General features: G+C 39.1%; 1 protein-coding gene across 2 annotated transcripts in view; it reads right to left on the bottom strand.

The window, feature by feature from the left end:
- The window catches only part of PPP3CC (protein phosphatase 3 catalytic subunit gamma), a 93,625-nt gene extending 68,162 nt beyond the window's left edge, over positions 1 to 25,463 (bottom strand). For both annotated transcript variants that reach the window (XM_060301255.2, XM_030832604.3), the window contains exon 1: positions 25,133 to 25,463. In XM_060301255.2, coding sequence (XP_060157238.1) covers positions 25,133 to 25,181 — 49 coding nt within the window. In that variant the 5' untranslated portion in view covers positions 25,182 to 25,463. The remainder of the gene's footprint in view (positions 1 to 25,132) is intronic.
- Positions 25,464 to 27,953: the final 2,490 nt, after the last annotated feature.

Raw genomic sequence — 27,953 nt, 5'->3', positions numbered from 1 at the left:
CTCACTGTTGTGGCCTCTCCCGTTGCGGAGCACAGGCTCTGGACGCGCAGGCTTCGTGGCCATGGCTCACGGGCCCAGCTGCTCCACGGCATGTGGGATCTTCCCAGACCGGGGCACGAACACGTGTCCCCTGCATCGGCAGGCGGACTCTCAACCACTGCACCACCAGGGAAGCCCTTAACTCTTTTTTTATATATACATATATTTTAATATTAATTTATTTGGCTGTGTCAGATTTTAGTTGCGGCAGGCGGCATGTGGGGTCTTTCATTGAGGCATGCGGGTTTCTCTCTACTCGTGGCGCACGGGCTCAGTAGTTGCAGCTCGCGGGTATAGTTGCCCTGTGGCATGTGGGATCCCAGGTCCTCGACCAGGGATTGAACCCGTGTCCCCTGCATTGGAAGGCGGATTCCTAACCACTGGACCATGGGGAAGTCCCTCAACTTTTAACTCTTAACAATGTCTTCTGTTATTGATTTTGAATGAATGTAAAAGAATGTGTGTGAAGACAGGGGAATGTGAATGTATGGTATCAGATGTGCTTTTGCTCAACTAGAAATAGAGAGAATAATTTGGTCTTCAAATAAGAAATGTCTGTCTCACCACAAGAAAGAAATGGTAATTATATGGTGTTACACATTGTTAGCTAATGCTATTGTGGTAATCATTTTGCAAAATATATCAAATCAACACATTGTACACCTTAAACTCACACAATGTTATATGTCAATTATACCTCAATAAAGCTGGGGGAAAAAAGAGAAATTTCTGGTCGTGCCAAAATGTGACAGAATATAGTGAAAGACAAATGAGACAGCATACCATAAGGGTAGACAGTATGAGACTTAGTATACTTTATTTGTCTGGGTTTGTAGTAGCTACAAAAACCAAACCAGAACAAACCAAACAAAAAAAAACCTTTGAAGGGAGAAAGAAAATACGTTAAAATTTCTGACAAAACTGGTCAGATGTGAGGGATTTTTCATAAGGAATAATGGCTTATAAATCCTTTTAATGCAAATTCTTTCATGAATAATAAACAGAGTAAAACTAGAATTTGATTTTCTTTCTGTTAAAAGAGCAAAGTTATTCTGTGCCCAGGGAAGACATTCCTTAAATCATCAAAATATTCTATTAACTCTGTGCTTTTTCACAAACTCATAAATCTTCTTTTTTTAAGTTCCTTACTTTTGGAAACAAGTTGACATTCCTAATAAACAGTCACTTATTGTTGTGCTTTTAAAGATACTGCCTGTAACTACTTCTCACCTTTGGATAGTCACAGCTAATATTTTGTCACATAACAATTCTCTTTGATTTTGTTTTTCTCCAAATTCAGAATAATAAAACTGTGAAGATGTTTCTCACACCTACAATATCTTTGGGTTTACACTAAATGACCATTAGGTTACACAAAGACTTGATCCTTTACCTTATTAAAAATATTTTTGAAGGATTACAGAAATTATTAGCTCTGTTTGGCATTCTCCAACTTTTAGCTAACTCAAACTATTGTGAGAGCTCTTTGCTTTATTAAAATGGGGTAAAAGGAAAAAAAAACCTAATGGATGAAAAGAGTACAGCCTTCCTAAGGCAATCATGTGTAAGTAAAATGTGTTAAAAGTAGATATGCTTCAATGTTTGTACATCTTTCAGGTTAAAGATACATTTATACACAAAGACTGACACAATAGCTGTCTACAAAAAGATTTTATCTCTAGGTTTAAATAAGCTTGTATTGGTGAAATTCTTAATACATTTTATAGGATAAATCAAAGGCCTGGAGATGTGTCAATGTCCTCTGTTCAGAACATATTCTTACTTTCAGAATAATCAATGACTGACTCCTTATAAAACTGATTATGTACTTTAACAGAAGATTCCACTCTCTTCCATTCTGATAAGGCTGGTTAATAATAATAAATTAACTAAAACCTACAGACTCAACATCAACAAGTAGTTTCTGCTTCCTCCTTACATTCACCTAAAGCTCCCAGTGATAATCTAAAGATCAAGAATTGAGCCTTGTGGAGACATGTCAAAAGAACTTCTGTTAAGGTATGTATCATGTACTTGTAACTATTAACACTACGGAGAAAAAATTAATTATGTGTATTACTGACATCATTGCTATGGCCAGACACTGTGTCTGAGCTAGGATTTCCAGAATTGTTTTGGTCCAAAAGCAGAAGATAATGTGAATAGACCATTTACGGCCAAGATCAACAGAACACAATCTCTCAGACGCCAGAAGCCACTGATTACCATGCAGTTTCCATGATTTTGCCCTTTATTCTTTTGGCTATTTCTTCTCTCTCTGCTGGTTCAAGATTCTAGACTGTCAATAAACACCCTGTCCTTTATTCCTAGTACTACCAAGACCTTTATCCTTGATAATCACCAAATGCAAGACTAATTCTTCAGACACAGGCAAAGGTGAATAATCCATATCCAAATTAAAGGGGAAAAAATGATTTGGTTACCAAAGGAAGATCCAAATAGATATGGGATATATGGGACATTATTTGAAACTTTAATAATAATTCTTGTTTGAGGTTTTGTCTGCTACAGATGCCATGTGTGTGATCGCCAGAGCCTTAAATGCTGCAGTCAGCCATTACCATGCCAGGTGATTCAAAAAACAATCATCTAGGGCTTCCCTGGTGGCGCAGTGGTTGGGAGTCTGCCTGCCAATGCAGAGGACACGTGTTCGTGCCCCGGTCCGGGAAGATCCCACATGCCGCAGAGCGGCTGGGCCCGTGAGCCATGGCCGCTGAGCCTGCGCGTCCGGAGCCTGTGCTCCGCAACGGGAGAGGCCACAACAGTGAGAGGCCCGTGTACAGCAAAAAAAAAACAAAAAACAAAAACAAAACAAAAAAAACAATCATCTAGGGCTTCCCTGGTGGTGCAGTGGTTGAGAGTCCGCCTGTCGATGCAGGGGACACGGGTTCGCGCCCCGGTCCGGGAAGATCCCACATGCCGCGGAGCGGCTAGGCCTGTGAGCCATGGCCGCTGAGCCTGCGCGTCCGGAGCCTGTGCTCCGCAACGGGAGAGGCCACAACAGTGAGAGGCCTGCGCGTACCGCAAAAAAAAAAAAACCCAATCATCTAAGAAAAAGAAAAAAATGGCTTGGTGCTTACAGAGGTCAAAATTACTACCATCAAAAGCTTGATAAACACTCACAGCCTATCTAACAAAGATACAGATCTTGATTGATCACTTACCCTAAATGGTAAATCCCCCAGCTTAGTTAACAAATGATCAGAAGCAAAGAGTAAAAATTGAAACAGAAACTACAAATTGCTCCCAAACGCTCAGAAAAACACTATGACTTAAAAGTCAGATAGGGCTTTCCTGCTGGCACAGGGCTTAAGAATCCGCCTGCCAATGCAGAGGACATGGGTTCAAGCCCTGGTCCAGGAAGATCCCACATGCCGCGGAGCAACTAAGCCCGTGCACCGCAACTACTGAGCCTGTGCTCTAGAGCCTGCGAGCCACAACTACTGAAGCCCACATATCTAGAGCCCATGCTCCACAACAAGAGAAGCCACTACAGTGAGAAGCCCTCGCGCCGCAACTAAAGAAAGCCCGCAGCAACGAAGACCCAGCACAGCCAAAAAAAAAAAAAAAAAGTCAGCGTGAACCAAACCAAACCACAATATGCATTACAGACTATCTAAGTTCTAACTTTATTTTTTTAACATCGGCTCATTATGTTCCAGTACCACAGACAAACTGATCTGACAGTAACTCCTCAGGGACTCAGTTGTACCAAAGATAAAACCATTGACCATTCCAGCAATTCACCTAAATTACATATTCTAGCCAGTCCCTGCCCAGACTACTAACTTCCACCCTAAAATCACTCTATGACCAGTCTCAGTTCTAGAGCCTCTTTTCTAACTCCTTCCTTCTGAGATGCCCCACAGTTATTCTAGTATATGTTATTCCTTGCTGCAACAAGCTAAATGTAACTTATTTTTCTTAAGATACAGATGTGTTCCTGGTGGTCGGCTTTAACATCCCCAAGGCAGGGAACTGGTGGCCCAGAGTCAGGGAATAGAAGAAGACTTTTTGCTACACACCTTTTAAAATTTTATACCATATTATTTATTCAAAAAATAAATAAAATTAGAATTTAGAAATGTATATAACTATTATAAATGAATTAATCAAGAGAAATACTACCAATATCCAATTTGGCTGCAACTCACCTAGGAATCAGAGTATTGCTGGATGTCAAAGAGGAAAATTCACCATCTGTTTCTACAAGGCTAGAAAGATTACTGACTTTTTGGGGCGGGGGGCGCGGATGCCATGCCGCATGGCTTGCGGGATCTTAGTTCCCCGACCAGGGATTGAACCCAGGCCCAGGCAGTGAAAGCACCGAGTCCTAACCACTGGACAGCCAGGGAATTCCCAAAGATTACTGACCATTAATGGATCATCAATACATCATCAACAGATCTTTGTGTCCAAACTCAAAATCTCTTCCTGTTTGGAAGTTAAATCTAAATCAGCCAGCAGTTAGAGGTGATAATTTGCTTTGTATTTAATGTGAATAAATTTTTATTATACTATGCATTTATTAAAATCAAGCTTAAAGACCTTTAACCTGCCATTAAATAGCCTCATAAATGGAGTTATGCTTGATAAATATGGCTCATACAGTGCTGTAAATAAAACGAAGGTTTTCAAGCTATTTTAAAACTTTTTTAACATTCTCAAAGAATTTACAAAAATAGAAAGAACAGTATAATGAATACTATAGTATTAATGTTCAACCTTCTGCTAATCTTCAAGCTACTCTTTATTTCTCTACATCGAAGAAACTATATACTCAATGCAGAAGAATTTTTTTAATAGCAGATACAAACTACTATACATAAAATAGATAAGCAATAAGGATTTACTGTAGGGCTTCCCTGGTAGCACAGTAGTTAAGAATCCACCTGCCAATGCAGGGGACACGGGCTTGATCCCTGGTCCAGGAAGATCCCACATGCTGCGGAGCAACTAAGCCCATGCGCGACAACTACTGAGCCTGCGCTCTACAGCCCGCGAGCCACAACTACTGAGCCCACGTGCCACAGCTACTGAAGCCCGTGAGCCTAGAGCCTGTGCTCCGCAACAAGAGAAGCCACCGCAATGAGAAGCCCTTGCACTGCAACGAAGAGTAGCCCTGCTCGCCACAACTAGAGAAAGCCCACGCACAGCAACGAAGACCCAACACAGCCAAAAATAAAATAAATAAAATTTTTTTAAAAAATAAGGATTTACTGTATAGCACAGGGAACTATATTTAATATCTTATAATAACGTATAATGGAAAACAATATAAAAATATAAATATATTATATATAACTGAATCACTTTGCTAGACACCTGAAACTAACAAAATATTGTAAATCAACTATACTTCAATTTAAAAATTTTTTTAAAACTGCACAAAAAACAATAACTACCATAAAAACAAAAACAAATTTCTTAGAATGCCATCAACCAAAGATAACCACTGTTAAAATTCTGGTGTGTATCTTAAAATTTTTAATATTGAAATATATTATTTTATAATCAGTTGTAGTATACAATCTAGTAATCTGTCTTTTGGAAAATATTCCAGAATCCTTCAATGGTAATCTGTCTTTTGAATTTTGTATTACACTACTAAAATTTTCTCACACCAACAAACATTCTTCTACAATATAATTCTCAAAGTTTGCATCATGGAAATAATATAATTCACCTAATTAATCTGCTATTATTAAACATTGCAGTTATTCTTATTTATTTTTGCTATTATGAATAATGTGGGGACAAATATCTTTGTCCATACATCTATAATCTCACATGTTCACTGGCCATTTGAATTTATTCATTTATAAATTATCTATACACATCATATCCCTTGTTCATTTCTTTTGTCCTTCTGTGTGATTTGCAGTTCTTTAGTAAGTATAAAAGATGACTAAAAATACATCCATGTATTGAAGCTAGCCATAAAGTGCAAATATTTTATCCCTAAAGCATACTTTTAAAAGGAGGCATTTCAACTCTAGGCAATATTTCAAAGTAAATTGTATCCTTCTAAAGCAAACTACTAATCCCTAGTTCAGAGGGAGTCTCTATTTCCTTCTTTCAGGTTTTCAATTCAATTTTGCAGTAGTCTATCAACCTGCAATCTTGTTTTAGCCAAAGTAAGTCATCTGCACTAAATCCTGTGTTAATTTTAGGGTACAGCTTCCATAACTTCTTTTTTAAAAATAAGCTTTATTGAGGTACTTAGGTACAATAAACTGTATCCACTGAAGTGTACAATTTGATAAAATTTGACGTCTCTATTTGTCAAACCACAACTACGATCAAGATATAAAACATTTCTATTACTCCTGAAGAATCCTGTCCTCTGCCTCCAGCACCAGGCAACCACTGATCTGTCAGTACACATAAATTTGCACTTTCTAGTTTTATATGAATGGAACTGTCCAGTGTATAGTCTTTTGTGTCTGGTGTTTTGTTTTGTTTTGTTTTGTTTTGCGTCACGCGGGCCTGTCACTGTTTTGGCCTCTCCCGTTGCGGAGCACAGGCTCCAGACGCGCAGGCCCAGCGGCCACGGCTCACGGGCCCAGCTGCTCCGCGGCATGTGGGATCTTCCCGGACCGGGGTACGAACCCATGTCCCCTGCATCGGCAGGCGGACTCTCAGCCACTGCGCCACCAGGGAAGCCCGTGTCTGGTGTTTTTCATAAGCATAATGATTTTGTCATTCACCTGTGCTATTGCATATATCAGTAGTTTATATCTTTTTATTGCTGAGTAGTACTCCATTGTGAGGATATACCATATGGTTATCCATTTACCTGTTCAATATTTCCTGGTTTTGGCTATTATGACTAAAGCTGCTATAAACATTTGTGTATAAATCTTATTTTCATTTCTCTTGGGTAAATACCTAGGGGTGGAAAGCCAGGGATGTATGACAGGTGTATAATTAACATATGAGGAGACTGTCAAGCAATTTTCCCAAGTAGTTTTACAACTTCACATTCCCACCAGCAGTGCCTGAGAGTTCCAGTCACTCCACATCCTTGTTAAAACTTGTTAACTGTCTTTTTAATTTCAGCCATTCTAATGGGTGTGTAGCGGTAGTTCATTGTGGGTTTTTTTTTTAATTTTTATTTATTTATTTGTTTTTGGCTGTGTTGGGTCTTTGTTGCTGCGCATGGGCTTTCTCTAGTTGCAGTGAGCGGGGGCTACTCTTCGTTGAGGTGTGCAGGCTTCTCATTGCAGTGGCTTCTCTTGTTGCGGAGCACGGGCTCTAGGCGCGCAGGCTTCAGTAGTTGTGGCTCGCGGGCTCTAGAGTGCAGGCTCAGTAGTTGTGGCGCACGGGCTTAGTTGATCCGCGGCATGTGGGATCTTCCTGGACCAGGGCTCGAACCCGTGTCCCCTGCATTGGCAGGCGGATTCTTAACCACTGCGCCACCAGGGAAGCCCTCATTGTGGTTTTAATTTGTACTTCCCTAATAGTTAATGATGTCGAATATCCTCTTTTATGCTACTAGCTATTTGTTATATCTTCATTTGGGACTTGTCTGTTCAAATCTTTTGTCCATTTTAAAATTCTGCTGGTTGGCTTATTAGTGAATTGTAAGTTCTTTATATATTCTTGACACAAGTCCTTTGTAAGACACATAGAGTGTGAATATTTTCTCCCAGTCCATGGCTTGTCTTTTCATTCTCTTAACAAAACATATTTAGAAGAACAAAAGATTTTAATTTTGACGATGTCCAATTATCAGTTTTTATAGTTCATGCTTTTTGTGACTTAAGAAAAGTCTGTCCACCCCAAGGTCACAAAGATTTCTTCTATGTTTTCTTCTAGAAGTTTATAAAAATGGTAACGTTTAGCTTTTACATTTAAGTCTATAATGCATTATTAATTAAGTTTTGTGTAGGGTATGTGTCAGATTTCACTTTTTTCCATATGGATAGCCAGCTGTTCCAACACCATTTGTTGTAAAGTTTTTCTTTTCACTGCTGAATTGCTTTGTCAAAAATCAAGTGACCATTTATGTGTGGGTCTATTTCTGGACTCTACTCCTTTCCATTTATCTATAAGTCTATCCTTTTACCTTTACCACACTGTCTTGATTACTGTAGCTTTATAGTGAGTCCTGAAACCAGGTAATATGAGTTCTTCAACCTCGTTCTTCCCTTTTAAAATTGGTTTACTTACTATTTACAGTAGCCAAGTCATGGAAGCAACCTAAACGTCCATCAACAGATGAATGGATAAAGATATGGTACATGCACGTGCACACACACACACACACATACACACACACACATGATGGAATACTACTCAGCTATGAAAAAGAATGAAATAATGCCATTTGCAGCAACATGAATGGACGTAGAGATAATCATACTAAGTGAAGTCAGAAAGAGAAAGACAAATGTCATATGATATCACTTATATGTGGAAACTAAAATATGATACAAATGAATTTATTTACAAAACAGAAGCAGACACACAGACAGACAATAAACTTAGGGTTACAAAAGTGGGAAGGGGGGGATAAATTAGGAGTTTGGGAATAGCAGATACAAACTACTATGTATAAAACAGATAAACAATAAGGTCCTACTGTATAGCACAGGGAACTGTACTCAAAATCTTGTAATATGGGTTTCCCTGGTGGTGCCAGTGGTTGAGAGTCCACCTGCCGATGCAGGGGACATGGGTTCGTGCCCTGGTCCGGGAAGATCCCACATGCCGCAGAGCGGCTGGGCCCGGGAGCCATGGCCGCTGAGCCTGCGCGTCTGGAGCCTGTGCTCCGCAACGGGAGAGGCCGCAACAGTGAGAGGCCCACGTACGGCAAAAAAAAAAAAAAAATCTTGTAATAAACCATTAGAAAAGAATATAAAAAAGAATATATAGATAATATATATGTATAACTGAATAACTTTGCTGTACACCAGAAACTAAATTGTAACTTAACTATAATTAAAAATTAAGAAAAAAATTTCAATTGTCCTCCCCCTACAAAAAAATAATAAAACAAAATAATTGGTTTGCTTTTCTCAGCCTTTTTTATTTTCATATAAATTTTAGAATCAGCTTACCAAATGCTATTAAAAAATCCTTTTAGGGGATTTCCCTGGTGGCGCAGTAGTTAACAATCCGCCTGCCAATGTAGGGGACACGGGTTCGATCCCAGGTCTGGGAAGATTCCCACATGCCACGAAGCAACTTAGCCTGTGCGCCACAACTACTCAGCTCTGCGCTCCAGAGGCCGCAAGCCACAACTACGAAGCCCGCGGGCCTAGAGGCCGTGCTCTGCAACAAGAGAAGCCACTGCAATGAGAAGCCTGTGCACCGCAACGAAGAGTAGCCCCTGCTCACCGCAACTAGAGAAAGCCCATGCGCAGCAACGAAGACCGAATGCAGCCAAAAATAAAAAAATAAACTTATTTTTTTAAAAAAAATCCTTTTAGGATTTTGATTGAGATTGCATTGTATCTATAAATCAGTTTGGGGAACTGACATCTTAACTATATTGTATGGTCTGATTCATGAACATAATATAACTCTCCCTATATTTAGGTTTTAAATTTCTCCTAGCAATGTCCTGTGGTTTTCAATGAAGAGATCTGACATATTTTTGTCAAATTTATTCCTAAGTATTTTACGTTTTTTGGTTGATATTCTAAGTAAAATTTTTAAAAATTTCATTTATGAATTGTTTGCTGATGGTATATAAAAATGCAATTCATCTTTGTATATTCACTGTTTCCCTTGACCTTGCTAAATTCAATTACTAATGATTATTTTGTAGATTCCTTTGTATTTTCTATATAAACAATCTCGCAGTTTGCAAATGAGACGGTTTTACTTCTTTTCAATCTGTGTGCATTTTAGTTTAATTTCTTGCCTTATTTCAATAGCTAGGACTATTAGTTAGAATGCTGAACAGAAGTGGCAAGATAGGCCATTCTTATATTATTCCTAACCTTAGGGGAAAGACATCCAATAGTTTACCATTAAGTATGACATTGGCTATAGGTTTTTCATAGATGATCATCAGTTAAGGAAGTTTCCCCTATTCCTAGTTTTCTAGAGGTATGTTTGTTTAAATCATGAATGGGGTGTTGAATTTTTGTCAAAGTTTTTCTGAATTTATTGAAGTAATCATATACATTTTCTCCTTTATTGTTAATATGTAGATTATATTCATTGATTTTCAAATGTTAACACAACTTTGCATTCCTGGGATAAACACTACTTGGTAATAATGTGTTATTCTTCTTATTAATAAATTTGCTAATACAAGTTAGCTAAAGTCTCTGATGCTAAATTATATATGTTGTGCTAAGTTGTCCAAAGCATCTAAAAAACGCTTTTTAATATAGGTTTCAGATTTCAACTTTCGTAACTGGAGTCGCAATAATACTAGCGACCATAATGTTTATTGGTTGTGTGCTAACTACATAACAGGCATTGCTAAGGGCTTTACATACATAGTCTCATCTAACCTAATAACACTCTATGAAGTATTACTATCCCCATTTGACAGATGTGGAAACCAAGGTTTAGGGAAGTTAGAAACTCTGTCCAAAATCTCACAACTAGTAACTGGAGGAGCTGGAATTTGACCCCAGGTCAACTGATTCCAAGATTAAGTTCTTTTGCTATAGTGCTTCACCAAATAATCTGTAATACTTTTTCTTAACACATAAATCAAAGTAAAATAAGACAGGTTAGAATGAAAATAATCTCTCTGAGAAGCCACTAAAATTTAAGTTCAAATGAGAACTACGTAGACATAAGACAAATAACATTCATACACAAGGTATGAGCAAAAGCAAAAGAATTTTTCACAATCCAGGATTTTACACAATTCTAGATTTTACGGAATTCATGGTTATACAATGTTACTAACTGAAAAATAAAACATTCAATACCTGGATAGATCTAAGTTCCTATATCTAGCCTTCCTAAAATCCTGGATAATAGTGATATTTGTTAAAACCTGAAGTTCTGAAAGCTATAGCAGACAAAGAACTGGAAGGGTTCTTTGAGGAAAATTCAAAAATACTAGGGAGGTAATTATATTCTAAGTTAAATAATTCAATATTTATCTGGCATCTACTACATGCTCATACTGTGTAGGTAAGGTATAGCTTATATAATTTTAACATATGGAGTCTACCTTAAAGAAATTTATGTTCTATTTAAGTAGACAAAATAATTCATATAAAACAAGATGTAATATCAACACAGAACAGTTAAGCAATACACTGTACGGTACAGACTGTATGGAAGATTATAAAGGGGATTATCAGTAGATGGCTACAGAAATCATGGAAGGGCATCAGAAAGTTGAAATTTGAGCTGGATCTTCTGGAAGTTACAAAGCCACTTTCTCATTTTTGGGTATTTGTTATAGAAGCACTCCACTCTTGGCACCAAAATAAAATTAAATAGAAGGTATAGTAAAAGGGAGAAAAGAGGAAATTCCAGACACATGTAATATACTACATGTATACAAATTTTAATGAAATATTTCAAAAAATAATTTTACATAAAATGATATAGGAAATAATACAAATAGTACAAACACCCATGTACCTACCATGTAGATTTAAAATATTAAGTTTGCCATATCTGTTTCAAATATTTTTCAAGAACTAAAATGTTACAGATATAATTGAAGAGAACCTTCATCCTTTTCCTTCATCCCAGGGGTAATTAGTACCTTTAAGTACTTGTGTATCCTTCCCACATGTATATAATTTTTTGTTATAAATATATCTATACACAATATTAAAATTTTTACATATGTGGTGTCATACTGTGTAACCATTTTTAAAAATTTTATTTATTATTTATTTTTGGCTGTGTTGGGTCTTTGTTGCTGCACACGGGCTTTCTTTTTTTTTTTTTGCGTTACGCGGGCCTCTCACCGTTGTGGCCTCTCCCGTTGCGGAGCACAAGCTCCGGACGCGCAGGCTCAGTGGCCATGGCTCACGGGCCCAGCCGCTCTGCGGCATGTGGGATCTTCCCGGACCGGGGCACAAACCCGTGTCCCCTGCCTCGGCAGGCGGACTCTCAACCACTGCGCCACCAGGGAAGCCCCGGGCTTTCTTTAGTTGCCGCGAGTGGGGGCTACTCTTCGTTGCGGTGCGCAGGCTTCTCATTGCCATGGCTTCTCTTGCTGCAGAGCACGGGCTCTAGGTGAGCGGGCTCAGTAGTTGTGGCTCACGGGCTCTAGAGCACAGGCTCAGTAGTTGTAGCACACGGGCTTAGTTGCTCCGTGGCATGTGGGATCTTCCCGGACCAGGGCTCGAACCCGTGTCACCAGCATTGACAGGCAGATCTTAACCTCTGCGCCACCAGGGAAGTCCCTGTGTATCCTTTTGTAACTTGCATTTTTATATTCAACATTGCTTGCCAGATTTATCTGGAATGAGGCCAAGGTACCCATGTTTTCTTCATGTTTTTTTTAAGCTCCACAGGTGATTCTGGTTGGTAACCAGAGTTCAGAATCATCATTCTAAGTCTATATATATTTAGCCAAGAAAGTTTTCAGTGTTTCCAAACTGCTAACACATTTTAACCTAGTTTTTACCATGAGTCAGTTGCTGTTAGACTACCTGTATTGCAATAAAGATTACTTTACAATGCTTCCAACTCAGAAGCAAAAACCCTCATCAAATTAGGTTTGCACATGATTCAAAACAATAACCAAACTATAAAAATGAGTTTCTGAAGGGGATGGGTGTGGCTACAAAGGGGTAGTAACACAAGAGTCTTGTGGTGATGATACAGTTGAGTATCTTGATTGTGGTGGTAGTTATACACATGTGAAATTGCACAGAGCTACACACACACACACACACACACACACAAGTCCATGTATAACTGGTGAAACTTGAATAAGCTATCTGGATAGTGCCAATGTCAATTTCTTGATTTTTGTATAGTACTGTGGTAGTGTGGGATACTGACATTGTGGAACAGACCTAGGGGAGGATGTATAGGACCTTCCTGTACCTTTCTCTGCAATATCCTGTGAATCTATAATTATCAAAATAAAAATTTAATAAATTTTTAAAACTAAGTTCCTAAAGTACACTGAAGAAATTCTGCAGCCTTTCCATGGTCAAATTCAATTCAATTCAGTATACTGCTTCAATATACATCCAATACATAAATGACACATATTTTCATACACCTAACATCTGATGCAGAACTGCATTAAAGAGAAAGACCACATTGGTGACAACCACTTTAATCCTACAGTAAGTATAAAAGATAACCCTTAAAAGTTATTGGCCTATAAGCTATTATTTTTAGATTACTGTGTGGTCTTATCCTCACGGGACACTAGGATTTACCTAAATAGCTATCTCTGTTCACTCCAAATAACCCTGCTTTCATTCCTATTTTAAGCCAGCAAGCCTGCCCTACTTTTGCAGACTTATTTCCTAATCTACTCACCTGCGTTTCCAATCATGAACCAGTTAAACACTGCTTAAGAGGTTATATTAGATATTATTAGTGAAAGTCATACGTACCTTTCAGGTCCTTTCATAACTGATCAGAACAAATAATTTTATTTCAATAATCTGAAATAGCTCTTTCAGATTATTCCCTCTGTTCTTTGATAGTCACAGAACTCACTAGTCTGACAGAAACAATAACTTTATAGTGATCATATGTGTTCAATAAAACAATGCACAATAGTAAAAAACAACTAACTTGCTTTCGTGAATAAATCCACCAATTACCGTTATTACTCTGGCCATTCATTAAAACTATCTTATTTTATTTTTAAACTTCCACAAAGCCTTAGGTCACAAGAATAAAATGTACCTAGGCATACACACAAAAAAACACAAATTAAGTCTTACCTCTTTAGGCCACTGATCAAACATTAAAGTTTAAACCTGAAAGGATTATCAATTTATAGAGTGAAGGAGCAAACATTTCTTACAAGATATAGTCTACGGTTTAGTCATCTGCTCTTCCCGGTGGTTATTAGTCATAGGAAGCTCCAGAGTTCTAATTTTCTGTCGCATTTTTGGGAAGTTATCATATGCTATACTGAGTACTTTTCAAGACAGTATTTAAGCTTCTGAGTATAACCACAAATGTGTTGCTTGTAGTGGGAACTCATCAAATATCTGTTTCTGAATACATGATTTCCAAAATTCTATCTATACTATAGAAAAGGAAATGTTCACCATTTTTATTAAGGATTTTATGTTCACGTCCTTTCAAAAGCTAAGGAGATTAAGGTTGGAAAATATAAAATATAACACTGTTAAACTATCATTGCACATATGCCACTTAAAGTCAAACAGACCTGCTGTCAGATCTCACCAAGATTCAAGAAGAATTCATTTAATAAAGAACAGCTAACATTTATTAAGCACCCACTATGGGCACTATGCTAAGCACTCTACATAATATTGTACAATATGAAATACAATCTTTAAATTCTGAGGTAGGTACTGTAATCTCCCATTTTAAACTTGAAGCAAGGAAAACAAATGACAAAAGTCACACAACTAGTAATTAGCAGCGCCTGTGCTCTTTCCTACACCGTCTTCAATAAAATAAGCTTCTTATGCTTTCACTTAAACAATTACTAAGCGCCTATGTGCTAGGCACTGTATTCAACATTAAGAACACACAGTTCTTGGACTTCTTTGGAGGTCCAGTGGTTAAGACTCCACGCTTCCAATGCAGGGAGCGTGGGTTTGATCCCTGGTGGGGGAACTAAGGTCCCACACACCCCACAGTGCGGCCAGATAAATAAAGTAAAATAAAAATATTTAAAGAAATTCGTAAAGCAATAAGACTGCTCATGGGAGCACATGGGAGGCAATATCTAATTCTTCTTCTGATGATGATAGCAGCTAACATGTACTGAGCACTTACTATGTGCCTGTCACTGTACTTTGTGGAGTTTATTTCATCCTTACAACTATCCTGCAAGCTAAGTTTTATTATCCCTCTCCCTCAAATAGGGAAACGGAGGTAAAACAAAGTTAAGTGATTTGTCCAAGGTCACACAGATACCAAAAAGAGGCAGAATTTGAATCCAGCTTCACCTGACTTCAAAGCCCATGTTCTAAAACCATTACTCATACAACCTCCTAGTAAAGGGGAAAAAGCTTCTCAGATGTCCTCTTGGCTAAATCTTGAAAGATAGATAGGAGCTAGTCAAGTTGGGGGACAAGATTCTTCAGAGAAGTAAGGCAAAGAGCCCATTCACAGATACAACATGACATGGCATTCTGGGGAACCACAAGAAGTAGGAAAGTAGGTTTGGGAATGGGGGTGTGAAACGAGGAGGAACTAACACAAGGTTAGAGGTTTAGCACGAAGGAACTTCTACATCAACAAAGTTAGAGTTTATCCTACAGGCTGGAAACGTTCATGAAGGATTTCAAGCACAAGAATGATCCTTTACATTATCCAAAGATCATGATGGCAGCATGGAGATTAGATTAAAGAGCCCTAGCAAGTGGCTACTGCAATAATACAAGCAAGAAGTAAGAGAGGGAGATGAAGCAGAAGTTTATGCAGAAACCAGAAGTCCACAGAACTGATTCTGGTAGAACGGGATATGAAGTGAAAGGGATAGGAGAGTCTGGCCTGACTCCCAGGCTTGTCATGTGAGCCAGTGACTAAATGGGTAAGTGGTATGATTAACAGGGATGGGAAATATACTTAGGAAATCCTTTCCATCTTCTCTCCTTATTAGTGCTTTTTAATATTTATTTTATCCCTCTACCGCCTTACTCACTTGAATCTCTCCAAAAAACAAGAACAAGTCTGTCACCATATCTGTTTGGGTAATGTTTGCATTTTCCATAATTTTGGATTACATTTATAAGCCAACTAAGCCTCAGTTGTTTGTTTGTTTTTAACATATAGCCATCAAAATAATCTTGCTATCTCCTCAATGGGATCACTGTCAACTGATCACTGATAGATTTCAGCTATTCCTCTTCCTTCTCCTTTGCTTCATTTAACCTCTTCCCATTCTCTGACACTTCTAGTTTAACCACCCTCTCAAGTCCTTAGTCAAGTATACTTGCTTTCTCCATCCTTACTTCTGCATGTTCTTCCAAGACCCATCATGTAGCTGCAACAACCTCTTTTCCTACTAAGCAAGTTGCCTTCACGCCACATCAGCTATAATATACTTTAAAACTCATGTTCTTCTCTTTAGCTTGCCTTCACTAAGACACCACTGAATCCTCAAATATGACAGTGCCTTTCCTGAGTCTGGTTATGTGAGGCATTTCTTAACTGTACTCCTTTTTCTCTCAACTTTATATTTTGAAAAACTGAAATCCTATCAAAAAGTGAAAGAATAGTAAAATGAATATCCATTTGCTCTTTACCCATATTCACCATGGTAAACATTTTGCCACTTTTGCTTTCTCTCTTAACAAGTACATTTTTTTTTTCCTGAACCATTTGAAAACAAATTGCAGACATCATGACATTTCAACCTAAATACTTCATCAGGTATTACCTAAGAATAAGAACATTCTCCTTTATAACCACAATACCACATCACACACCCAAGACATTTCCCATTGATATACTATATCTAATATATACTCCATATTCAAATTTCCCCAGTTGTCCCCAAAATGTCCTCTATGACTTTTTTTATTTTCCCAATCCAGGCTTGGCACTGTACTTGACTGTCATTTCTCTTTCATCTTCTCTCATCAAGAATAGTCCTCTTGCCTTTTGAATTTTTCATCACTTTGACATTTTTTTAAGTAAAATTAAAAATGTAGCTCTGCAATACCATTAGCCACATTTCAACTGATCAGTAGTCACATTTGACTAGTGCCTACTCTATTGGACAGTGTGGAGAACACTGTTGCCATTGTTATAAGATCTATTGGACAGCCACAGAATTCTACCATTAAAATTGATGTTTACTGTTATCACTTTGACACTTTTGAAGAGTTCAGACCATTTGTCTTGTAGAAAGTCCCATAAACTGGATTTGTCTTATCATTTACTATAACTAGATACAAGTTAAACATTTTTAGCAAGGATTCCATTGGCAATTCTTGAATGAATTCTTAAATTATCTCCTAGTGTTTACTTCATTCAGAATTTCACTCTCTTGGGCTGACATTGTCTAGACACTGCACAAAAACATCATGAATTCTTAGTATTCAATAAATCTAATAATGATCACCAAAGATACACATTCCCTTGGCCAGCTAATATAGCATATTTTTCTGTCACCCAGTCTAGAGAGCCTAATTACCAAGTTATACCCTCTTCTAATAATAAACAAAGACTCAAGAAACTAAAAGATTTCATGATAAAAATGTAGTTTGCCAACAAAATAAAACTGAATATAGGAAACTAAAAGTTCTCTCTGCATACATCTGAATAATTAGGTAGACTATAAAGATAACTAAGTCAGATATCACTTAGGTTAGGTTGAAATTTTTAGACCTCAGTTTTGCAATTTCAAATGAAGCTAAAATTTAACATGAAAACTTAAAACAGTGTTATATTCTATTAATGATTGCACCAAAGGATGAAAAGATTAAAAGACACCTCTTTATTGTCATTAGTAGCAGCAAAGCTCTGAAATGACCACAAATATGAGAATTAGCTGAATAATTCTCTCTCTCATAGACGTATGTCTAAAAATTAGCTTTTCCCCAAAATGTCACTTTAATGGAAAAATACTCTATTATCAAATACTGCTTAGGAAAAGTGTTTTAATTAATTCTTTTTAAAAAAATTTTATTGAAGTATAGTTGATTTACAATGTGTTTAATTTCTGCTGTACAGCAAAGTGACTCAGTTATACATATACATATTCTTTTTCATATTCTTTTCCATTATAGTTTATCACAGGATATTGAATATAGTCCCCTGTGTTAAATAATTCTTTAATTCACTTTAAGTAATGAGTCCTTAGCACTTGTCTCTCCAATAATCCGATAGCTTTTTTTTTTTTAATTTTACAGTAAAATGTGATAATGTTACTTTACGGAAGAAAGCTTTATTACCAAATGTCTGATATACATAAGGCTTCAATCACAACCATTATCACACGGGTAAAAAAGAACACCTTATTCCTGCTTGGAAAAAAAAAAATTAAGTGTTTAAATTAAGATGTCCTTTCTGAGGTTTGAGACTTTCACTCAGAGGTGTGAATCTCAAAAAGCATCAATTTCCAGTGTTTAAATATTATAGTTTGTACAATGAGATATCATCTCACACCAGTCAGAATGGCCATCATCAAAAAATCTAGAAACAATAAATGCTGGAGAGGGTGTGGAGAAAAGGGAACCCTCTTGCACTGTTGGTGGGAATGTAAATTGATACAGCCACTATGGAGAACAGTATGGAGGTTCCTTAAAAAACTGCAAATAGAACTACCATACGACCCAGCAATCCCACTACTGGGCATATACCCTGAGAAAACCATAATTCAAAAAGAGTCATGCACCACAATGTTCGCTGCAGCTCTATTTACAATAGCCAGGACATGGAACCAATCTAAGTGTCCATCGACAGATGAATGGATAAAGAAGATGTGGCACATACATACAATGGAATATTACTCAGCCATAAAAAGAAACGAAATTGAGTTGTTTGTAGTGAGGTGGATGGACTTAGAGTCTGTCATACAGAGTGAAGTAAGTCAGAAAGAGAAAAACAAATACCGTATGCTAACACATATATATGGAATCTAAAAAAAAAAAAAAAGGTCATGAAGAACCTAGGGGCAGGACAGGAATAAAGACACAGACCTACTAGAGAATGGACTTGAGGACACGGGGAGAGGGAAGGGTAAGGTGGGACAAAGTAAGAGAGTGGCATGGACATATATACACTACCAAATGTAAATCCGATAGCTAGTGGGAAGCAGCCACATAGCACAGGGAGACCAGCTCGGTGCTCTGTGACCACCTAGAGGGGTGGGATAGGGAGGGTGGGAGGGAGGGAGCTGCAAGAGGGAAGAGATACAGGGATATATATGTATAGCTGATTCACTTTCTTATAAAGCAGAAACTAACACACCATTGTAAAGCAATTATACTCCAATAAAGATGTAAAAAAAAAAAAAAAGAAATGTATAGACCAAAAAAAATTAAAAAATAAATATTATAGTTTGGCAGTTGTTAATTACAATGGTAAACTAAGTACAACTTAAATAATGTTAACAAATTCAACAGATGTGTGCTATATGACTTGCTCACATCGAAAATTTATACTTGAAAATGTTTCTTCTGGGTTGGCATTGTATCAAATGACTGAAAATATAAAGGACCAAAATATGAATACAGGGCTTCCCTGGTGGCGCAGTGGTTGAGAGTCCGCCTGCCGATGCAGGGGACACGGGTTCGTGCCCCGGTCCGGGAAGATCCCACATGCCGCGGAGCGGCTAGGCCCGTGAGCCATGGCCGCTGAGCCTGCGTGTCCGGAGCCTGTGCTCCGCAACGGGAGAGGCCACAACAGTGAGAGGCCCACGTACCGAGGAAAAAAAAAAAAAAAAAAGAATACAAGCACTTTCAAATCATTTTCATGCTGATTGAAACCAATATGAAAGAATTTAGGTAAAATTACAATATTTATGTTAAAATAATATGAGATATTTGAATAATAAAAGGTTTAATATATGTCATCCATTTTCCTTTTAATTTAAAATATACCAGTAGATGGAAATACAGTTGACCCTTGAATAAAGAGGTGGTTAGAGGTGCTAACCTTCCACACAATAGAAAATCCAAGTACTTCTTACAATCAGCCCTCTGTATATACACGGGTGGTTCCCCGATACCTAAAGTTCCTCCCTATGCGTGGTTCCACATCCTTAGATTCAACCATCCTCAGATCATGTAGTACTGTAGTATTTACTATTGAAAAAAAATCCACGTATAAATGGGCCCACAGTTCAAACCTGTATTGTTCAAGGGTCAACTGTATTGAAAAGTATTAATGAAAGTATAGTAATGAAAAGTATTAAGAGTAGTTTCTGGAAGGAAGGAATATGAAACCTTTGTTTTCTTCCCTTTTGCCTTTCAAATTTTATAATTAGCAGGGTTAAGCTTACATTTAAAAGAAAAAAAAATTTTTTTAATCCTTGGTAAATCCATTCTCATAATATGAAAAACGGAGAGAGGGGACAGAGGGGAAATAAATGAGGTATAGGTACCAGAGACTGAAATGGGGTTCAGGATATACTTGTGGAAATAGCCATTTCTGTCCATACTACTCTAAGTAAAATTTTTTAAGAAAGCTATAGCCACACTATTCCCACTGCCAGGATATCAAAGAACCAGCAGCCTTCAATGCTGTGCTACAAATGGCAGTACATTCTACATTTGAATTCCAAGAGAATGGGAGAACTCTATAAGTATCCTCCTGAAAAGAAGTCTGGAGCTTCCCTAGTGGTGCAGTGGTTAAGAATCCCCCTGCCAATGCAGGGAACATGGGTTTGAGCCCTGGCCCGGGAAGTTCCCGCATGCCGCGCGCAGAGCAACTAAGCCCGTGCGCCACAACTACCAAGCCCGCGAGCCACAACTACTGAGCCAGCGTGCCTAGAGTCCGTGCTCCGCAACAAGAGAAGCCACCGCAATGAGATGCCCGCGTACCACAACAAAGAGTAGCCCCCGCTCACCACAACTAGAGAAAGCCCACGCACAGCAACAAAGACCCAACACAGCCAAAAATAAATAAATAAAATAAATTTATTTTTAAAATAAATAAAAATAAAGTGCACATACATTTGTAAGTTGAGAAGGCGTACTGAACTGCTTTCTTGAAAAACTCCACTAAGTGGCAGAATACCTATTGAATATTGGTTGCTGTATTTTGCTGTTTGTCATTAAAACTTATCTGTCCATATTCTAGAAAATATTTATATTTTAATAAAGAAGATAGATCGCAGTCAGATGTTTCCATTCTTGAAAGAAAACGGAAAGGTAATATAAATCATAACAAAGTCAAGGATATAAACAAAGAGTAAGAGGGGTGTGAACATTGCTGTTTCATATATAGACAACTAAGCATAGACTGTGGGCATCCGTCTAACTCTTGGGAAGCTAAATTGAGAGTACCATTTCTTTCTTTTTCTTTACCTCTTTTTTGAGAACTTCCAGTTGTACAGTGTTTAACATGTGGGGATCAAATGTATCTATACTTTAAGATATTCTAAATATGGATAATTTCTAACCTAGGAAAACATGTAGTTTAAGTAAGTGAAAAGTTCAGGAAAATTTTTTTCTTGTAATCCTTCATTTGGCATTTGATTTATTAATTGAAAGTTTTATTTTAATACTTATTAAAAGTATGTGCTTTATAATATATAGAAAATAGCCACAAGAAAAAATAGAAAATTACTATATTTTATCTTGTTCTACCACTCTTTGTCTAGTAGTATGTGTACATGTATGTTCTAATGTATCATAATTTTTCATTTTCATTTAAAAATCTAATGTCCCCAATTCTATTCAGTTTTAAACTATAACAACTTTAACTTCGTATTTTGTAAAGGGCTAAAAGTATGATTTAAACTACAAATGGATATTATATTTTAAACCTAAATGAAAGATAATGTAAATAATAAGTATAGATCTGATTTGAATAAAGATTTTTAAATAGTAAAAATAAATAAATAAATAAAGTGCACAATTCAATGATTAAAAAAAAAAAAAAGAAGTCTGACTTCTGTTAAAACCCCTTCGGCCACCAAAGAGCAAACTCAGACAATGGATTCTCTATATTTGTTATGTAATGCCTAGTGAAATTTCCTTGCTGTTTCTGAAAAGATTCAGCTTACAGGAATAAACTTTTTATAAAAATCACTGTCAAAGAAAAAAAATTCCTTCAAACAGGAAAAGAAACTTGGAAACCAGAAAAAAAAATCAAGCTGAAAGATTTTCAAAATGCAGTTATCTGGGTTTCTCGTTTTCTGCTCCAGATACGAGTAGTGTTGCCTGCCCCCAGTGTATATGGACTGTTCTGGAGGCTCATACAAATTTTAATTTTTAAAACAAAGAAGCAGCAAATGAGCACCAATTGGGAATACATTACAGATGGCTTTCCATAAACATTTAATAAATGAGTGAAATCATAAGAATGTTTATATTTTTAAACACAAAATAAATACCTTCAACTGCTAGAGAAGAAACCAGCTGCCAGAGAAGTACTAGACAGACTGTATTATTGGTTTGTATGCTGTTATCCATGGGATTCCACCCAGATATCCTTTATATTGTAGAAGAGGTATTTTCCTGACTGGGAACAGTTTCCTAACTTATAATTTCATATGCTTTCCGATTCTGATATTTTTTGAATGTTAATGATTTCTCTATTATCCACTTATGAAGCAGCTGATTTATTCTCACACTACTATCATGTTTCATAATACTACCTTGTCTTAAGCTTTTCACATCCATTATGTCATTTGCGTGGCTGAGATGCTTGACAAAGAAGGTATTATTAACCCTATTTTGCAGATGAGATTATTGAAGCAAAAAAAGAGAGAGTTTAAGTAAAAAGGCAAGGTTAAAAAAAAAAGGCAAGGTCACAAGTAAGCCCGAGAAGTAGGAGTAAAACCTCCAATCTAGTCCTTCATTTTAGGAAGGCTGCTATTTAAAAGACACAAAATACAAATCACTCCCACCCACCCACTCTTCTCCAAGATTTGCTCAAGCAAAACAATTAAGCAGAATTTAAAGTTAACAGGAAATGACAAAACCAAGAATAACTGGGGTGTGGTCTCACCTCTGAAAAAGATTTCCAGCTGTTAATAAATGCAAACAACTCTGGCCAGAAAAGATAATATTAGATCAGGATTTAGAACCCAGTACAGTACAACCGGACCTTAGCTATATATACAGTGACACCTTACTTTCTTAGAATAAACCTCAATATTTCAAACTCAGGAAAACCCAGGAAAAAAAAGCAACGTAAGTCACCAGGAAGCCAAAATTGCTGTGTTCAAGTTCTTATACTAAAGTTTTTATATATGAGACAAATCCACCCATTCTAAGGGCTTGAAATCATTTATGTTTCATTTTTTTAAGGGTAATCTTATAATAACATGCAGTAATTTATAAAATTTCACCAAAAAACAAATTTAAATCATATAGACTATGAGGGTATTCACTTAACTGTGGGCATGCCTAGCAATAAGCCAGCACCTGCATTTTAGCTACATATTGTTTTACTTTCCTTCTATATTTAAGGGTCTGAAAGGGTCATTTAAAAATTTCCTTGATATCTTACGGCACGTTATGGTAGAAATTACATACTACAATGGCGATCAGAATTTGAGATTCACAAAGGTCTGAGGACTACCACCACTAAGCTTCACTCAGATCCTATTTATTCTGACTTGACACACTATTCTGGTTTATCTGGTTTCCCTGCCTACTTCAGCTTAGAAGTGGCAGATTAGAAGGGCATATTTTGACAGATAGAGAGCAGTACTGCAGCAGATAAACTAAGAACAGACAAAAGCACTAAACTGGTATAGCAGTGAGGAGTCATTTCAGCACAGGAGGAAACTGCCAACACCCTTATACAGCAGAATGCACCGGCCATATTAACTGCATAGGACAGAAATTAATGTACATAATGATGACCTTGATTTATCAAAAAAGATTATGTTTAGTAGATTCTGAATCTTAAGAGAGGGTTATATACTCTTCATGGGTTATATACTATAAAGACTGACATTAAAATGGTCAAAAGAATTTAGCAGTTAAAGGGCTGTCAGTTCTATGAACAATTCTCTTAAATCCCTAATGATACCACACAAATGCTGAGTAGATAAATCTCAAAAACCTCATTACATTTAGTAAATATTATACAGTGTAGATAATTAACATTTATGATCAACACTTATGATGATGACTTTTTTGGGGGGAAAACTACATTACACACTAAAATTACATACTGCAGGCAATCAACATTTATGATGCTTAATTTTTTAGGGGAAAAAAAACACCTAAGTTATAAACTAAAATTCTCTCCCTTCATTGAACATTCAATAATTTTTCTCCACTTAAAAAAAAAGTTTTCTTGTCACCAATCCTGGTTTCCTTTCTCCTTCTAATTACCAGAATGAAAAAATAAAAGTATTTTAATAGTTTTCCCCACTTACAATTAACCCCTTTATTCAGAGGTCACTAACACACCTGGTCTCGGTATATTCCCTTCTTACAAAATAGTGCTTTCAAACCGAGTATTAAAACTCAGAAGAGTTGTACTTGTCTTATGTCTGAACAAAAGAGGCACATAAATTAGTGGTTATATTTAAACCACTATTCTTAGTTTAAGGGCAGAAACAACTACAATGTAAAACCCTGTATGTATTAGTAAGGAACACTGTAGTTTATTTTGGACATCTGAAATAGGGAACATCATTCTCCAAGTCTCTATGGCCAAAAGGAAAATAAAACACCAAAAATCATGTCAAGAGATCTGTAGATCCCTTTCAAATATCACAATATGAATTTATTTGCATTTATTTCACTATATTGTTTCTTTTACTAACAGCAGTGACTTGTGATGATCTGAAGAAAGTGGGCTAAAAGGTACGTGGTATCCATCCTTAAAAAAAGGGTGGGGAAGAGGCAAGAAAGATCTGATCCTACAGAAGAGGAGCGGCAGAAAGATCCAACTTGGAAGGGTCTACTCAACTCCCTACCCACATCACCCTAGATGGTTTCCCCCAGGTAAGAGCCTAGAAAAGAGGAATCGTTTCTTTTTAAAAATATGTGGATCCAGACTCTTTGGGGGTGGTGGGAGAAGAAATCGCCACCCTGCCTGGAAATCCGACACTACGGGAGATAAATAAGCAATCTCCAGCTAGCTACTGGTCCAGGTGCAACAGAAAACGCCCGGCGCCCCCGCGGGGGAGCCCCGGTGGAGATCCCGGCCTCCCGTCTCCCACACCCCCTCCAGGTCCTCCTCTGGGATGGGCGCCGCCAGGGATCCCGCCGCCCTCCTGCCTCCTGTCCTCGGCTCCCTCCCTCCGGCCCCGAGCCTTCGCCCGGCCGAGGGCCGTTTCCCGCTGGTCGACTGGAAGGCCCGGCCCGCTTGGCACCTTTGATGACGCGTTCGGTGGTGGAGAGGTGGAGGTTCCTCCCGGACATGGTCCCCTCGGCCTCCTCCCGGTCCAGGAGACCGCCAGACGTGCGCCTCCGCCTTCGCCTCCAGCGGTCTCGGCTCCCCGGGGCCGGTCAGTCAGCCGTGCCCCGGCCCGGCTCCTCAGGGCGGCCCAGGCACCAGAAGGAGGCGGCCGCGGCAGCCCAGCCTCGAACCCCACGGACAGGATGCGGGCCCTCCGGCCGCTCCCTCCTGAGGCGCGGAGTCGCGAGCGCCCGCGACCGCAGTTGAGGGAGGCAACCCCAGCGGCCGCGGCTGCGCGCGGCCCGCCCCCGCGTGCGCGCGTGTGCGCGTTCCCGCTCGACGCCCTCCTAACTTCCCGGCGGCCCGCGCGCCGCCGGCGCCGCGCCGAGGCCCAGTGCGCGGCCCCGCTGCCTCAGTCGGCTCGGCCGCCTGACCTCCCACTGCCGGGCTGTCAGCGACGCCGGCTTTACCCCTCGCGCGGAGGCTCTCGGCCCGCGCGGCCGCCCTCCGCGCACGCGCGCTTCCTTCCGCTTTAGCTTCCGAGAGTAGTGTTCCCTTCTCTGCCTGCCCCTCCTGCAGCTGACTCCTTCTCGGCTGCCTGCGTCGCCTGGGCCTGGAGCACCTAACAGCGGGCCCTCGGTCCTGCACCAAAAGCCCCAGTGGAGCAGCGGCCATCTTGTGACCCGGCCCGAGCGACCCAGCAGCCTCTCGGCGGAGCAGTGCACCTCCTGTCCGCTTGGGGCCACCTTGCAGGGAGCCCTTGTCTTCCCAGACCTTCCCCACGGGTGACCTCCCTCCCTTTCCTCGGGGTCTCCCCCCCACTCTGTCTAGGAGACGTTATCAAGTTGATCAGGCTCCTTCCCACAGTTTACCCTCCCCCCAGTCAGCAAACCCATTTCAACCCCTGGTTTAAGTTGTTACATTTGTCGAGGGCGGTTAGTATAGTAAGAAGGACGATCGCGTCCATCCTAGTTCTAATCCAGTAGTGCGCGGGGAGGGGCGGTTTCCGAGTGGGTGGATAAGACCCTCCGCTAGGTGCCGTGGCCTCCTCTCTGCCTTTGCACTTGTCAGAAAGGGGACGGCAGCCGGCTCCATGGAGCCCCTGGGCCAGACCTCCTCTGTGCAAGGAACTGACCTTTTCATAAGTTCTGCGTGTCACCTACACAGCTAGGAGCGATCCCTTCTTCCCCTCTGACGCAGTGACACACTACCTGCCTCCCCCGGTCATCCTTACTGTGGAACACGATGGGCAAGTCTCCGTAGAGTAAGCAATCTGACTCCTCTCCAGCTTAAAAACTGACCTTTTCTCTCCTTAAATTGTAAACCTAGAATAGAAACTGTCTTCCCTCATCGAGTATAGTGCCTGGTAAAGTCAAAAGTATTTTGATTTTAGCCGTGATAGTGGAATATTGAAACTGAGATCCAAGGAAGTATATGCAAATTACAGGCAAACCGGTCTTAACAGTTACTGTGGTGGCCAATGAGTAGTCATAGGTGGCTCTGTACATTTAAATTTAATAAAATTTAAATATTCATTTCTTTAAGTGCACTAGCCACGTAAGTGCTTGATAGCTACCTGTGGCTAGTGGCTAACTAATTGGATGTGGTAGAATAGGACACTTCCATCATAGCAGAAAGTTCTTTTGTACAGCTTCCAGGTAAAATATTATAGGAGTTAAACCAAATCTCCTTTACTATAGATTTATGTATTGGGAGGAGATCTGGGGTTACACACTGGAGTCAGATCCTGAATTATGCCTTGCAGTTTTGGCCTAAGGCCATTCATAGCAATCCCAGCAAGGCAGGAGCACCTGAGGGAGCTGAATAGATTTTGGTCCTGTTTTCTTGGGTCTTGACTTCAGGCTTCCACCCAAGAGAATTGTTCAGATATCCTGAGGAAGTTCTTCACTTAGGAAGTAATCAGAGCTCCACACGTCTATCAAACAGAGCAAATTTCTAATGGTCAAAAATAAATTGGTCCCTGCAGCGTAGTAGAGGCTAAATGTCATCTGGAAGAACAAACAGAATGGCTAAAAACAAAGAGTTTAGGAAAACATTGCAAACCAATGTGAAGAGATGGATTATCCAATAATAGTTGTGGAAGAAGTAACCAACTATCTGGATCTCAGATATATCTTTGTTTTTTTGGCCACACTGGGCAGCATGCAGGATCTTAGTTCCCCAACCAGGGATTGAACCTATGCCCCCTGCAGTGGAAGCACAGAGGTTTTTTTTTGTTTTTTTTTTTTGCGGTATGCAGGCCTCTCACTGCTGTGGCCTCTCACGTTGCAGAGCACAGGCTCCGGACACGCAGGCTCAGCGGCCATGGCTCACGGGCCCAGCCGCTCCGCGGCATGTGGGATCTTCCTGGACCAGGGCACAAACCCGTGTCCCCTGCATCGGCAGGTGGACTCTCAACCACTGCGCCACCAGGGAAGCCCGAAGCACAGTCTTAACCACTGCACCGCCAGGGAAGTCCCTGGGTCTCAAATTGGAGCCACTCCTTAACACCAAACTTCATAAGTAATAAAATATGAGAATTAAAACAAGATGGTATTTTTCACAAAGCAAAATGGAAAACATTTAAAAAAGGTGACACTCTTGGTAGAATTATAAATTAGCACAATCTCTCTGGAAAGGGATTTGGCAGTATCAATCAAAGAAGATATATGTATAGCCAATGAAAATATTCTCAACATTGTTAGTCACCAGGGAAATGCAAAATAAACCATACTGAGATACCACTTTACTAGCCTAGTAGAAGAGCTAAAATCAAAGACTCTCAGGCTTCCCTG

Source organism: Globicephala melas, chromosome 6 (assembly GCF_963455315.2).
Source record: "Globicephala melas chromosome 6, mGloMel1.2, whole genome shotgun sequence".
Taxonomy (NCBI): domain Eukaryota; kingdom Metazoa; phylum Chordata; class Mammalia; order Artiodactyla; family Delphinidae; genus Globicephala; species Globicephala melas.
The sequence above is the reverse complement of the archived record's forward strand: the minus strand, read 5'-3'. Positions and strand labels throughout refer to the sequence as shown.